Source organism: Pelodiscus sinensis, chromosome 2 (genome assembly GCF_049634645.1).
Source record: "Pelodiscus sinensis isolate JC-2024 chromosome 2, ASM4963464v1, whole genome shotgun sequence".
Lineage (NCBI taxonomy): Eukaryota > Metazoa > Chordata > Testudines > Trionychidae > Pelodiscus > Pelodiscus sinensis.
In genome coordinates, this window is record NC_134712.1 from 251,714,748 (window position 1) to 251,730,983 (window position 16,236).

General features: G+C 52.7%; 1 protein-coding gene across 1 annotated transcript; it reads right to left on the reverse strand.

Moving 5' to 3' along the window:
- Positions 1-1,540: 1,540 nt before the first annotated feature.
- LOC102458234 (uncharacterized) lies at positions 1,541-13,960 on the reverse strand. Its single transcript, XM_075919776.1, has 4 exons — positions 13,594-13,960; positions 5,715-5,841; positions 4,911-5,012; positions 1,541-4,527 (listed from the first exon to the last, which is right to left on the reverse strand). The coding sequence occupies exons 1-4, from the start codon at positions 13,615-13,617 to the stop codon at positions 3,203-3,205; spliced, it is 1,578 nt and encodes a 525-aa protein (XP_075775891.1). The 5' UTR covers positions 13,618-13,960; the 3' UTR covers positions 1,541-3,202.
- Between the last annotated feature and the right edge of the window lie 2,276 nt (positions 13,961-16,236).

Genomic DNA, 16,236 nt, shown 5'->3' on the forward strand with positions numbered 1-16,236 from the left:
GGCAGTGTTAGAGTCAGACTTCAAAATGAGTCTATGTTCATGGAAATGTTGGCATGGAAAACAGTCTAGTACCAGAAACAAAATGAGCAGGGGGGAGCTAAGTAAAGCAATACTTCTACCTTAGTTTTACCTATGAAAAACCTACTTCATCAGATGAAGTGGGTTTTACCCATGAACGCTCGTGATTCTTTGTATTTTTGATAGTCTCTAAGGGTATGTCTACACCAGCTCGTTACTTCGAGCTAGGTAGGCAAATGAGGGCAACCGGGATTGCAAATGAAGCCCAGGATTTAAATATCCCGGGCTTCATTTGCATCTTTCTGGGCGCCGCCATTTTTAAATCTCCTTTAGTCCGAACTCCGTGCCCGCGGCTACACATGGCTTTGAGTAGGCAGTTCGAATTAGGATCTCTCGTGGAACGAGGTGTACCGGTAGTTCGAATTAGAGATCCTAATTCGAACTACCTACTCCATGCCACGTGCAGCCACAGGCATGGAGTTCGGACTAAGGGGGATTTAAAAATGGCGGCACCCGGAAAGATGCAAATGATGCCCGGGATATTTAAATCCTGGGCTTCATTGGCAATCCCGGTTGCCCTCATTTGCCTACCTAGCTCGAACTAACGAACTAGTGTAGACATACCCATAGGTGCCACAGGACTACTCATTGCTTTTAAAATTACAGACCAACACGGCTACTCCCCTTCTGAGAGAGTAAAACAAGTGACGCTGATGGCAATTGGATATCGCAGGTTCACAGAGCTGACAGCCAAGAGACCCAGTCATCCTCAGTGCCCTACAGGTGAGTGACAACGCCCTCACACTCTGCTATCCTTCTGGGGCGGGTCTCCTCGAGGAGCCTTATAGCCCCAGGTGGAGACAGAGGATGACGCTTAGCATGCCAGTCTAGCAGGGGGAGGGGAGATGAACACAGGGCCTGTGCTGGTGGCGCCCATACCAGGAAACTGTGGCTATTTTTCCCTGGTCTGGGTGTCCCCATTAGCCAGGCCAGATGCTGAGCCTGTGGTGGATTTGGGAGCACCTGTCTGGCAACGCGGCTGCAAAGAGACGACTCCACGGAGAGGAAGGTGCATGCAAGGAGACAGGCCCTCAGGGCATGGGCCTGGAAGGGGGCTGAGGTAGCTTTAGCTTGGTTGTTGCGAGCTGGGATAGCTTGTGGGGAGGAGAGCAAAAGCCAAGCAGGTGCTGCCTGCCAGCCGCAGCCTGGAGGTGAAACAAGTGCCGCCGTGCTGCCCACATGGAGAACCCAGCTAGGGGACCCCTGCCTCCTAGAGAGCAGCAGGGCTCAGGTAAAGGGAGAAAAAGCAGCAGGCCCATCTGGCTCGTGTTTGACAGATCAGCCAGAGGTGCGGTGACCGTATTTTCTGCACCAAAAATCGGGTGACAAGATCTGACCAAGGGGTCAGCAGGGTGCTGAGTGCATGGGCTGGGGGTGCAGGGTGGTGGTGGGGTGGTGAGTGCGCGGGCTGGGGGTGCGGAGTGGTGGTGGGGTGGTGAGTGCACGGGCTAGGAGTGCGGGGTGGTGAGTGCACGGGCTGGGGGTGCGGGGTGGTGGCGGGGTGGTGAGTGCGCGGGCTGGGGGTGCGGGGTGGTGGCGGGGTGGTGAGTGCGCGGGCTGGGGGTGCGGGGTGGTGGCGGGGTGGTGAGTGCACGGGCTGGGGGTACGGGGTAGTGGCGGGGTGGTGAGTGCACGGGCTGGGGGTGCGGGGTGGTGGCGGGGTGGTGAGTGCACGGGCTGGGGGTGCGGGGTGGTGGCGGGGTGGTGAGTGCACGGGCTGGGGGTGCGGGGTGGTGAGTGCATGGGCTGGGGGTGCGGGGTGGTGGCGGGGTGGTGAGTGCGCGGGCTGGGGGTGCGGGGTGGTGGCGGGGTGGTGAGTGCACGGGCTGGGGGTGCGGGGTAGTGGCGGGGTGGTGAGTGCACGGGCTGGGGGTGCGGGGTGGTGGCGGGGTGGTGAGTGCACGGGCTGGGGGTGCGGGGTGGTGGCGGGGTGGTGAGTGCACGGGCTGGGGGTGCGGGGTGGTGAGTGCATGGGCTGGGGGTGCGGGGTGGTGGCGGGGTGGTGAGTGCACGGGCTGGGGGTGCAGGGTGGTGGCGGGGTGGTGAGTGCACGGGCTGGGGGTGCGGGGTAGTGGCGGGGTGGTGAGTGCACGGGCTGGGGGTGCGGGGTGGTGAGTGCACGGGCTGGGGGTGCGGGGTGGCAGCGTGGAGGAGGGGGGGCAATTACTTGCTTTCAGGCATGGCCTCCCCCTGCTCCCATTGGCCAGATTCCACACACTGCCTCACAGGGCCGTGCCTCGTGAAGGCTTTCCCGTTTGTGCCCATTAGCGCACAGGGTTGGGGTTCGGGAGCCTCGGCGCTTTCTCTCCCCGTCCCCCCGCTGAAATATTGGAATGTCCGGGACATTTCAGTGCTTTCTGGGGACAACAGGGGAGAGTATTTTAAATCGGGACTGTCCCGGAAAATGTGGGACGCCCAGTTGGCGTAGCCAGAGGGCAACGCAGAGCCCAATGCTGATAAACTAGGGCTGAGCCCCTCCTCACACGGGCTTTGCAGTGGCAGGCCCTGTAGAAGGGCAAGGAGAGAGCTCGCACGAGGGCAGAACAGAGATGATAACAGGGGACACAGACAGATGTGATGGAAAGCAGAACCGGAAAGGAAAGGCAGCTGGCGTGCCAAGCCCAGTGCTATCCTGCTGGCCAGTCACTGCTTCCCTAGGCTCCCTCACCTGCCTGTCTGGTGCCATTTGCTTTCTCTTCTCAGACTGTAAGGTCACTGGGGGCAGGGAGGGGCTTTCTGTGCTGTGTTGTACAGCACCTGGGCCCTGACTAGATGCGTCTGCAGTACAAAGAAAGAATCATAACAGTGGGGCAGAACCATGTGCGCGCTAACGCCAGTTCACAGCGAGGACCGGGGGGGCGCTCAGTGCAGGTGCGCGCAGTGTTGTGCGGGAGAACCCCTCCCCGGGTGCACGCCCCTGCCTACCCATGCCAGATGAGCAGGTGAGCTGAGAACGCCCTGGCAGGATTAATCTGGAATTTCCTTGTTGGCCTGGGTGAGAGACAGACCCTCGTTCCCATCACTGCAGTGGTCCCTACCAGCATGCTGGGGGAGCTTCCAGGGGTCATGAAAGTGCTCAAGGCATGGCTGTCCCTGGAGCCTATTGGCAGCAGGGTCTGCGGCATTACATAGGTCTTGAGGTGTGCTCTGGGTGCTGGGTGAGGTATGGTGCTTGGCTGGGTGTTGCCCACCTATGATCCTGTTGGTGTTTCCAGAAGAACGTAGGCATGGCTGAATAGGAGCAGGCTCCGACAGCCTCCGGCACCGTCGGCTGCTTCCCTCCTAGGTGCCCTGCCTGGGGTTCAGCACGGCACAGCCAGGCTGCCTGCATGGCAGGGCCCTCTCCAACAGGGGAGTCCGCTGGTGAGCGTCCAGGCTGGTCGGCCGGTGGAAGCTCTTGCTGCCCGTGAGGCAGCGGCAGGGGGCACTCGCCGGAGTGGGTGCGCTGGTGCACCGTGAGCTGGGACTGGCGGATGAAGCCCTTCTGGCACCGGGTGCACTGGTAGGGGCGCTCGCCGGAGTGGGTGCGCAGATGCAGCACCAGGTTGGAATTTTGGATGAAGGTCTTGGCGCACTCGGGGCAGCGGAAGGGCTTCTCCCCGGTGTGCGTGCGCTGGTGCACCAGCAGGTTGTACTGCTTGATGAAGCTCTTCCCGCACTGGGCGCAGGCGTAGGGCTTCTCGCCCGTGTGCGTGCGCTGGTGCACAATGAGGTGGGAGCGGTGGCTGAAACGCCGCTGGCACTCGGCGCAGGCGTAGGGCTTCTCGCCCGTGTGCGTGCGCTGGTGCACCGTGAGCCGGGACTTGCTGATGAAGCTCTTCTGGCAGATGGCGCACAGGTAAGGGCGCTCGTCCCCGTGCGTGCGCTGGTGCACCGTCAAGTGGGAGCGGTGCCGGAAGCGCTTCTCGCAAGCCGGGCACGGGTAGGGGCGCTCGCCCGTGTGGTTGCGGCGGTGCACAACAAAGACCGAGTGTTTGCCGAAGGCCTTGCCGCAGTCCAGGCACTTGAAGGGCCGGTCTCCCAAGAGCGCCCGCAGGTGCTCAGTGAGCTTGGGCCGCGTGGGGAAGCTCTTCACGCAGTGGGGACACTGGAACGTCCTCGCCTCCTGCTCGGCTCTCGGCTGACACTGCCCGGCCACGCTGCCCTCGCCGCTGGGCCACGGACGCGGCTGCTCCTCCGCCTGGCTCTGCTGGCGGTTCGGCTGCAGCCTGAAGGCGTCTTGGTGCCTGTTGCGCTTTGCTCCTGCGCCAGTTCCCAGGAACTCAAGAGCCTTCCCCAGCTGGTTGCCAGGCTGCGCCTGCAGCTTGGACTCACTGCGGCTGCTGCAGGCCCACTGAACGAGAGCATCACAGCTGGGTAGGGAGGGACTTTCTCTAGGCTGCTGCTGGTGCTGCTCAGCAGCCCACCTAATGGCTTCTGCTTCTCGGTCCGCTCCTAGGCAGCCGTCTCCTGAAAGGTTCAAAGACAATGTTATGCCACTGAGTCCCCGAAACAGCCCGGCACCAGCCCCACACTGCAAAAGGCCCTTCGCTAAGATTCTGTTGAGGGCGGGGCCCTAGCCACTCCCCTCCGGCAGCTGGAGGAAGCCTGGGCAGCGTTGGCAGGTCTATGGACCTCTCTGCCTTACACAAATATGGGAAACCAGGGACACTGGGCCCAGGCTCATTGCTACGGGTCATAGAAGCAACACGGTCCTGCTCCACCAGGATCGGAGATGCTGGGTGCAGATTTTACACTTAGCCGGTGCAAACTCTTTAGGAGAAGAGAAACGGGTGCACTTCAGAATTGCCTACAGAACCTGGTGAGCCAAGGGCTCTTGGCCACACACTCACCCCCAAAGCAGATCTCAGCTGCAGCGTCCCTGGGATACTGGGCACAGACCTCTCCCCCTCGCTCCATCGTGGACACAATGCCAGGTTTGGGGAGCTGGAATCCTTGCCAAGAAAGACAATGACAAGCTTTAGGATTCAGGCTGGGGGTCGGGGGGAGGAAGAGAAACGCAGAAGAGCTTTTCGGTGTGACCAGGAGGGCTAGAAACTGATTTTCTTTTAAGGAAAGCTGGGACTCATGTAATCACCTGCGATTCCAGGAGTTGGGGCTTTAAGAAGAACAGCGAATATCACAAGACACACGATAAGTCATGAGAGTTATCGTGAGAGTAACGCTGGCTCTTTCTTGAAATGCCCTTCTTCCAGAATGGCTTCCACTCAGTCTAGACACCCAGGCCTTAGAGTGGGAGTTTAATTCAGGGACATCTTGTTAAACTATAGATATATTTTAATTTCCTTGCATGTAGCTGGGAGAAAGGTGAGAAGGAGAGTGCATAATGCTACAACTGCACTCTAACATCCAGAGCCATTTGCAACTTCATTGTTCTAACGAGCTTTGTTAGTCACAATCAGCTAGAATTTGGGAGGAAGGGTGCTATGACATGGCTCCCCCTGTTCATACATTGCACTCCTCTCTTAGCTGCTAGCAGTATGGGGCCTAAGATACATTGATGGCCAGTTCCAGCCCCATCCTTGAGAGGGTAGTGTGCACCTCCACACCTGAGCCAGCTCATTTCAGTGGAACACAAAACATCAGAGAACCTTGCCCACAGTACTGCAGGCAGGGAATGCCAATTAGTGTCTTACCTAGAGAAAGCACAGTCTCCAGGTTCTCCTTCATCACCTCCTTGTAAAGCTCCCTCTGCCATTCTGCCAGAATCTCCCACTCCTCCTCAGAGAAATAGACAGCAACGTCATCAAATGTCACTGGGACCTGGAACAGCAAAGCAGGCATGTTTGGTGGGAGTATTCTCACCGGTACGACAGCAGCTCCCCACCGTGCATGCGTCCTCCTTGGGCCAGGAGCGGAACAAACCCGCAGGAAGACACACCAGCCAATTTTAGGGCAAGATGTGGTTCAATGGCCAGAGAGCCAAGCTTGGATGCAGGGGACCTGGGTCTTCTGCTGACTCTCTGGGGGACATTGTGCAAGTCCTTGTGGCCTTGTAGCCAAGAAAGCGAACGGCCTATTGGGGTGCATTACTACGAGCCTTACCAGCGGATCTAGAGAAGTGATTATTTTCCTTTATCAGGCTCTGGTGAGGCCACGTCTGGAGTACTGCATCAAATTCTGGGCCCCCCGTTGCAGAAAGGACGTGGACGCACTGGAGAGAGTCCAGCAGAGGGCAATAAAAATTATTAGGGACTGGAGTATATGACTTACGAGGAGAGGCTGAGGGATTTGGGCTTATTTAGTCAACAGAAGAGAAGAGTGAGGGGGGATTTGATAACAGCCATCCGCTACCTGAAGGGAGGTTCCAAAGAGGACAGAGAAAGGCTGTTCTCAGTGGTAACAGATGATAGAATAAGGAGTCTCAAGTTACTGTGGGGGAGGTGTAGATTGGATATTAGGAAAAACTATTTCACTGGGAGGGTGGGGAAGCACTGGAATGGGTTCCCTAGGGAGATGGTGGAATCTCCATCTTTAGAGGTTTTTAAGGTGCGGCTTGACAAAGCCCTGGCTGGGATGATTGAGTTGGGATCGGTCCTACTTTTAACAGGGAGTTGGATTTGATGACCTGAGGTCTCTTCCCACCCTATGATTCCTTCCTCTCTGTGACTCCATTTCCCCTTCCGCCCACTGCCTGCAGTGTCTATAAGACTACATTCTCTGGGGACGGGTTGCTCTCTTTCAGCACTACAAACGACGGCATTACCCACAGACGGTGCGAGGAGTGAGCAGCCCGGACAGGAGAAGCAGAGAGCAGTGGCAGGGTCCCTCACGCAGCCACCAAGGCGAACACGGTGAGGCAGCCTGAATTCAGAGCTGCTTCAGTTCACCTCTGCTCTTGTCCGTTGTCGTGTTTTAGAACCTCCGCTTTTGCCAGTTTTTTGGGGGGGGGGGTGGTTTCCGTTCCCCGCTAGTTCAGCCCACTCACTCCAGAGGAGTGAACCATCCCGAGTCCTTTGCAACTTGCCAGAGAGAGAACAGAAAAAGGTGCCTATAGCCACTTTCCAGGGCATTTCGACTCAAAAGCAGGGGCCTGTGGCTGGGGCCAGGGACTGGGGGGGAGGAATTCAGGTCAGGATGTAAGAAGACTTTGTCTCCCGTTGAAGCTGCAGGGGGAATGATCAGGGCTGGAGTTTGCTCAGGATGCAGCCAAGACAGGTGTTGGAAGGGGGAAGGGTGCAGGGCTCCATCACTTTAAAAGTGGGGGGCCCTTTTTACCAGCCCTAGGGGAGAGCGATGGGGGGGAGGGGAGGATTGTAGAGAAGTGAGCAGAGAGTGGAGCACTGGGGAGAAGGGCCGGAGGGGGCAGATATTTGGGGGAATGGGGCAGTGAGGAAGCAGGGCTACGATTTGGGTGCCAGTGGCCAGCCCAACTCTCAGGAAACTTCTGCCGTTCCTGTGCCACGATCAACATTGCTACTAGACGAGACCATATGCTCACTTCCAACTCTGCTCGATTCGGGGAGCTGGGGGTTCCTCCCAATCCTAATCATGAGAATTTGGGGACAAAGCTGGTGTGGATCAAAGCAACAGACCCATCCGCATCAGTCCTAACCAGGCCAGGCCAAAGCCTAAGGTGCTGACGCAGCAATTATTCTGGCTCCTTGATGTCAGGAGCAATCTCATCTGACTCAGGATTGAATACAGCGCCGGGTTCCCTCTAACATTTTCCATCCTTAGGCAGGTTGAATTTTCTTTTCAGCGGGTTCACATTTCTTGTGTGTAACACCAATATTGAGCTTGTGTGCGGCCTAGATATAAATATGTATTTTAAACAGTTCACAGCTATGGAAGAAGAACATATATTAAAACAAGGGATAATTCTTGGACGACCTGTATTATCACCCTAACAACTCAAGAGAGTAAACACATCAAAATGGGACATTTTGAAAACAGCTACATACATGAATCATAGAATCATAGAATAATAGGACTGGAAGGGACCTCAAGAGGTCATCGAGTCCAGCCCCCCGCCCTCAAGGCAGGACCAAGCTCCGTCTACACCATCCCTGACAGATGTCTATCTAACCTGTTCTTAAATATCTCCAGAGAGGGAGATTCCACCACCTCCCTTGGCAATTTATTCCAATATTTGACCACCCTGACAGTTAGGAATTTTTTCCTAATGTCCAATCTAAATCTCCCCTGCTGCACTTTAAGCCCATTACTCCTTGTCCTGTCCTCAGAAACCAAGAGGAACAAATTTTCTCCTTCCTCCTTGTGACACCCTTTTAGATATTTGAAAACCGCTATCATGTCCCCCCTTAATCTTCTTTTTTCCAAACTAAACAAGCCCAGTTCATGAAGCCTGGCTTCATAGGTCATGTTCTCTAGGCCTTTAATCATTCTTGTCGCTCTTCTCTGTACCCTTTCCAATTTCTCCACATCTTTCTTGAAATGTGGCGCCCAGAACTGGACACAGTACTCCAGCTGAGGCCTAACTAGTGCAGAGTAGAGCGGCAGAATGACTTCACGAGTTTTGCTTACAACACACCTGTTGATACAACCTAGAATCATATTTGCTTTTTTTGCAACAGCATCACACTGTTGACTCATATTCAACTTGTGGTCCACTATGACCCCTAGATCCCTTTCCGCCATGCTCCTTCCTAGACAGTCGCTTCCCATCTTGTATGTATGGAACTGATTGTTCCTTCCTAAGTGGAGCACTTTGCATTTCTCTTTATTAAACTTCATCCTGTTTATCTCTGACCATTTCTCTAACTTGCTAAGGTCATTTTGAATTATGTCCCTATCCTCCAAAGAAGTTGCAACCCCACCCAGTTTGGTATCATCTGCAAACTTAATAAGCGTACTCTCTATCCCAATATCTACATAATTGATGAAGATATTGAACAGTACGGGTCCCAAAACAGACCCTTGCGGAACTCCACTTGTTATCCCTTTCCAGCAGGATTTAGCACCGTTAACAACAACTCTCTGACTACGGTTATCCAGCCAATTATGCACCCACCTTATCGTGGCCCTATCTAAGTTATATTTGCCTAGTTTATCAATAAGAATATCATGCGAGACCGTATCAAATGCCTTACTAAAGTCTAGGTATATGACATCCACCGCTTCTCCCTTATCCACAAGGCTCGGTATCCTATCAAAGAAAGCTATCAGATTAGTTTGGCATGACTTGTTCTTCACAAACCCATGCTGGCTATTCCCTATCACTTTATTACCTTCCAAGTGTTTGCATATGATTTCCTTAATTACCTGCTCCATTATCTTCCCTGGGACAGACGTTAAACTGACCGGTCTGTAGTTTCCTGGGTTGTTCTTATTCCCCTTTTTATAGATGGGCACAATATTTGCCCTTTTCCAGTCTTCTGGAATCTCCCCTGTCTGCCATGATTTTTCAAAACTCATAGCTAAAGGCTCAGATACCTCCTCTATCAGCTCCTTGAGTATCCTGGGATGCATTTCATCAGGACCTGGTGACTTGCTGACATCTAACTTTCCTAAGTGATTTTTAACTTGTTCTTTGTGTATCCTATCTTCTAAACTTACCCTCTCTCTGCTTGTATTCACTGCGTTAGGCACACCTCCAGACTTCTCGGTGAAGACCGAAACAAAGAAGTCATTGAGCATCTCTGCCATTTCCAAGTTTCCTGTTACTGCTTCTCCCTCCTCACTGAGCAGTGGGCCTACCCTGTCCTTGGTCTTCCTCTTGCTTTTAATGTATTTATAAAAGGTCTTCTTGTTTCCCTTTATGCCTGTAGCTAGTTTGATCTCATTTTGTGCCTTTGCCTTTCTAATCTTGCCCCTGCATTCCCGTGTTGCTTGCCTATATTCATCCTTTGTTATTTGTCCTAGTTTCCATTTTTTATAGGACTCCTTTTTTATTTTGAGATCGTGCAAGATCTCCTTGTTAATCAAATACATGGCTATTAAGTAAACGCATAAAAAATATGCACCTGAGCCCCAATTTAACAACCTACTCCCATAGACCACCAGATCTTCAGAATCTCCACTACAGCTGCTCCCAAAAAAGGAAGCACCTGACAAAACACTAGCACACTGCAGACTTTTGCAGTTCACAAAACTATCCCTTTTTGATACATATTATCCACCCAAAACTCAGCTTAAAAAATCTGAGTCAACTAGAAATAGTTATTCATCCCTTGCAAGTATTAATATAAGATTTACTGAAACTAGAAAGGAAAGTAAGAGGCATTCACTCAGGCTTATACAGTTTCTCTGGGGAATGTTTCGGATCCATGCTATGCAAGTGAAATAGAGACCTGTAAAACAAAAGTTCTCTTGGTTTGAAACTTTCACGTTGTGTGTGTCACTAGCTCAAAGAGTAGACACCCCAGAGCACATTAACACATGGCTTCAGGTCCATGTTTCAAAGAGCTTGCAAATAAGGTCTTCATCCTACAAACACCTAGCAGCATAACTAGTGCTTGCTGCTTCTGAGTATGCCCATTGACGTACAAGAGCCAGAACTTTACCAGATAGCAAAGATCCGGCCTTCATGCCAATACCCCTCCCCAAACAAATTCTAAAACTTAATGGAAATCACTTCCCTGGAATCAAATTCTAATTGAAAGGCCAAACAAATAAACAGTCTCCATAGTAAAGTTCTTCCAGTTTTAACAAGTTACCATGTATTAATTAGTAACACAGGGTTTTAAAAAATCATTAAGATCAGAGTTTTCATATATCTACGACACTCCAAAAAATTCTGTTAAAAGAATCCTTTTCTTTCTTACCCTAAGTCATAAACACCTATGTAAACTTTGTTTGAAATGTAATCATGCAAATGTCATGAGCTAAGCCTTTCGCTTCTAAATGCTTTACAAAAGAAAAATATCAGTACAATTGAAGTCAGATCCTGCATTAAGATCTGCTAATGAAGACTCTCTCAGACCTCTTTACTTCTCTGCTCTGGATCTGTCTCCCTCCAAACAAACTAAACTTTAGCCCAGGCTTTCTAACATCTCTGGGTAAATGTCACCTGTTAACAAACGCACTGTGCCCAAAAGCAAGCTCTTCTCTCTCTCCTGATATGTGGTGGAAAATATTTTGGTCTAGAACTGCAGAGGATTCATTGTTTTGTGTTTGCTCTATAAATCTAACAGTGGAAAATAGCACAGTGCTACATTATTCTTCTCCTCTCCCTCATGTTTTTTCCTGGCATATTTCAGATCTTGTTATTATGTCACCAATCAGTTGGTAATTAAAAGGAGGACAGGTGAAGGGGCCGCTCCAGGCCATCTGTAGCAGCTTCCCTGGCCACATTCACATCCCTAATCAGCACAAAGACCAGTTATGCCCCATTTCAGCCCTACAAGACCTATGCACTAAGCAAGTTCCTGCACAGGCTGAATTTCTCCATATCCAGACAACTGAGACTGGCTGTTAACCTATAATAGGAAACAACTTTGCATTGGCATCAACTCAGTGACTTAACAGAATATAAAAACATAAGAACGACCACTGGGTCAGATCTGGGTCCATCGAGCACAGTATCCTGTCTCTGACAGTCGCCAGTACCTGATGCTTTTGGCAGTTGGAGGTTTAGGGACATCTGGATCATGGGGTTGCGTTCCTGAACATATTGGCTAATAGCTGTTGATGGACTTATCCGCTCTGAACTGATCTAATTCATTTTTGAACCCAGTTATACTTTTGACTTTCTCAATATCCCAGGGCAATGAGTTCCACGGGTTAATTGTGGCTTATCTGAAACACTTCCTTTTGTTTGGTTTATACCTGGGGCCATTCATCTCATTGGGTGACACCTGGTTCTTGTGGGACATGAAGGGGTAAATCACACTTCCTTATTCACTTTCACCCAGGGTCGGCTCGAGCCATTCCTGCGCCCCGGGCAGCGGGCGTGTGACTCATGCACAGCTCCGCCCCGGTGTGCTGCGCACCTTGCAGCTGCAATCGGGCTCGCGGTGCCTGATTGCAGCTCTAAGGGTTGTTGCACGGCTCCCAGCCCCAGGTGCGTGGTACCTGATGGCAGCTCTAAGAGGCGCCACACGGCCCCTGGCCCCAGGCACGCAGCGCCTGATGGCACCCTGGGCAGCTGCCCGGCTAGCCCCCCCCCCAATCTGGCCCTGCTTTCATCTCAGTCATGATTGTATAGACCTCTGTCATAGCCCAGCTCGCTCACCTGTCACCCCTACTTTAAGCAGAACAGTTCCAGCCTTTCTTCTCGCTCCTCCCAGGGCGAATGGTTACGAAGCCTTGGAAAGTTCAGTGTGTGACCTACCTGAATGAGAACGGGCCCTGTCCCTATTGCTCAGAAAGCCCCATTTCAAGCAGACAGAGTTGGCTTACAGGCACTTTCCCAGAGCCAGAACACGCTGAAGGGCTGTGTCTACATTGGCACCCTTTTCCGGAAAAGGGATGCTAATGAGACCAGTCGGAATTGCAAATGCCCCGGGGATTTAAATTTTCCCCGTGGCATTTGCATGAACATGGCTGCCGCTTTTTTCTGGCTCGGGGCTTTGCCGGAAAAAAGCCCCGAGCCGGAAAAAAGCGGCAGCCATGTTCATGCAAATGCCACGGGGAAAATTTAAATCCCCGGGGCATTTGCAATTCCGACTGGTCTCATTAGCATCCCTTTTCCGGAAAAGGGTGCCAATGTAGACACAGCCAAGGTGTTCCCACCAACATGTAAAGCCAGTGGACTGGTAATAGCTTAGAAAAGACGGCCCTTGCTTGCCACCCACAGATAAATCCTAGGGCCAGCACAAAGCTCGGTAGAAGCCAGTCAGGTCCCCAGGGGATAAGGCAACAGCAGACACCTTTCCCCCTGGATGGTGCTCTGCACCCTCCGCTCTCCAGGTAGTTAGTGGGCCTTGCGGGAGGCACAGTGCCTGGCAGAATCAATCCCTCCATAAGAGTAAAGACAGGAAAAGGCACAACTGTTGCAACAGGGTTATACACAGAGCTGTCTGAGCTACCCGGCCCTTTGTCTCCTGTTCGCCAGGCTAGAGATCTGTGTTTGAAACACAGGCCAAGGGAACAGGATGGGGCACGAGGAGTGTGTGTGATGTGGGCGTGCCCTTTTAACCCTTGCATTGCTGGAGGATTCAGAGGAATGACTCCAGCACATGCGGCCAAGTCTCTGTTCCCCCTTCCCCTACTCAACATGGAAACTAAACACCAGGGAACATCAGCCGTGACTCTTGGCATTGTGGACTCAGGCGCTGCCAAATCAGAGCCGTACTGACATGTCGGACATGTTGTTTAATTTAACCCCCGCAGGGCCCAGCACCGGCACCTGCCAACATCTGAAAGCTGCCAAGCAGAGAGCTAGGAACATGCCTTTTCGCTCCATTGGACTAGGCGATTCCTGGGGGCAGGTGACCAACATATTGGTGACTTTGGGGACCATTCTCCTACATCAGGGGCTAGGCTTGGGTGAGGTTGGGGGGGTTGGTTCTGATGGCTGGAAACAGCCACAGGAAACCCCTGCACTGAGCCTGCCCAACAGGGACCACGAACCCCCAGCCGCTGGGGTCTGACAGTACACCCAGCCCTTACCTTGCGGGACAGCCCTTCAGACATGTCGGCAGGTGAGGTCTCCAGAGGTGGGAGTCAATCAGCAGCCTTCACACCGATCTCTCCTCCTCACAGGGACCCATCGCTCGCGTTTTCACGTGCCTGCAAAAGCGAGTTCCCCGTCAACCGGTGCAGGCTGCCCCCGGCCTCGCGCCACCAGCTGATGGATACACAGGGATGGGGAAGATTAGCTGTCAGAGCTCAGAGGAAGGGCTGGGGATACGGGGAGGAGGTGGCCCTCGGCGTCAGTCAAGGGAGCACCAGATGGTCGCTGCTTTGGCTGATCTCTGCCGAGATGGTCCTCAAATCAAAGGTGCATCTCTCCAAATCGGAGCCAGCTCCCTTTGTAAGAGCCTCAGAGGAAGGGGCTGTGTGGGCTGCTACTAGAGGGGGATGCTGGGAGATGTAGTTCTTCTACATAAGCCTTGCGGGTAGGATTTCTGTGTGAGCCACAGGCCCCAGCAAGACCCTCCCCTGGCTACCCATGGGGAGGGGGATAAACTACACCTCCCAGCAGGGCCTGAGCTGAGAACTGGGCACTGGATAAGACAGTGTGTGAGGAGTTCTGGAGGCTCGCATCCCATTAGGCTGGAGGGCAGCCACAGATGCACCTGTTCCTGTCCCACTCACCCCTCTGCCGGAGCAGCTGGTGGGGCCAGCGCTGAGCTGGCAGCTTAGGCCACATCTGCGCATTTGGGAACCACTCAGCTGGGACCTAAATGCTAGATCCCAGCTTCCCAGCACGGATATTAATGAGCCTGAGGCATAACAAGACCAGGAATTTGCCCAGTGTCCCTGTGTTAATATTTCAACCCCACCTCCATCAGGTGCAATGCCAGTTCACTACTGTGCCGAGGCCCCTAATTGTGGGCCTAGAAGTGTTGCCAAATCATGGACATTTACTGCCTCAGCTTCCTGAGCCCTCAGCACCATGAGGCACACTTCCCGTGCCTCAGTTTCCCCATCTATAAAAGGGGCGGACAATGCCGGCCCACCTCATAATATGCTTTGGGACCGACTAATGATCAAAGGCCAGGATCTCCAAATACAGGCAGGCACAGGAATGCATTTACAGGCAGCATATCAGAGTGATTTTCAGAAGGACCAAACACATCTTCAGTGGCAGTGATGTGGGGCAGGCGCCCCACAAAGCCTGGCCAGTTGTATTTAGAACAGGGGTGGGGAACCTAAAGCCCAGGGGCTGGATGCAGCTCCTGGCTTACCTGGATCCAGGCCCCCAAGTCTCAGCTCCCCCACCCCAGAATTGGGGAGCCCACACTGGTGCTCCAGCCCCCCTGCCATTCCCCCACGGAGCTGGAGCACACAAACTCTACTAGCCTTGGGCCCCTAGCTCTGGTGTGAGAGGGGAATGTGGGTGTCTTTCTCCTTCTCAGTCGGGGGCCACATCAATGAGGGGGTTTGGTTTGGGTTTGGGTTTTTTTGCTTCTCACTTGTGCGCAGCCTACGACTGATTTTTCTGTGGGTCAGTGGCCCCAACCCTAAAAAGGTCCCCATCCCTGATTTAGAAGCTTTAGTATGCACTGAGATGCCTGAGATGTAGGTCCAGCTTTGAAAATTTTAGTGCAAGACTAAATTGAGGGTGTGCGCAAATTTGGGGCCACTTTGCCAAGGGGTGCTGAGATACTGCCTCCCCCCAATTTTTAATTGGTGTGTGTGTGTGTGCACATGCGTGAACTACGGGCAGCAGGCACATGAACCTGAGCTCAGCGACTGTCCAGCACAAGGATCCAATTTCAAACCCCAGGAAGTAAAATGTTTTTGTGCGTTGATGTCAGAACGCCGAGTGATGTACAAGGCTTTGCTCATAGATCCATGGCCCGGCCTGCACTCTGGAAAGGCACGAGCGGCACCTACAGCTAAGAGCACATTGCTTCTCCCGTTAGTGTTGCCAGGTGTCCAGTTTTCGCCCCGACAGTTTGATTTTTGGGTCCCCCAACCAGTTAAAAAACCCCAGAAAATACAGAACATATGAAACATTTGGTATTTCTTGTTTCCCTTGGATGGAAGCCTGGTGGGGACAATTGTCCCCTGCCAAGTTTGGCAGGGGCGAGGGAGTGAGGAGAACAGGGCCATTTAAAGGCACAGTGCCCCCTTTTTTTTTTTTTTTTGGCTCAACAATTTTGGTCTTTACCTTTTTTTTCCCTCAACAGAATTTTTTCTTGGTGTTTTTTTTTTTTTTTTTTGAGGGGGGCATTTGGTATTTTTTGTTAAACCATCTGGCAACCCTACTCCCAGTCCCCACTGACCCTGATAGGGGACCGAGACAGGCTGGTGTCTGCCACAGCAATCCCACTTGTGCCTAGATCGTTATCTATGGGGCAATAACAGCCTGTCAGCATGCAGCCCTACTTCTAAGCGAGATCAACCTGGAGGCCCAAAATTCCTTTTGCTAGGTGTCTCTTGGAGACAGAATGGTGCAACGTGCACTGGTTGTTGGTGGGCGTGCATGTGCAATACAGCACGGCTCCTTTCTGGGGGTTTGCTGCCCCCATATGGCCATTCCATTGACATTTAATTGTGGCTTCTTGACAACACTTGATCAGTTACACTCACTGCTCTTCACTGTTGTGGTGAACATTGTTGCTTTGTGGTTGGCTTGCCAAA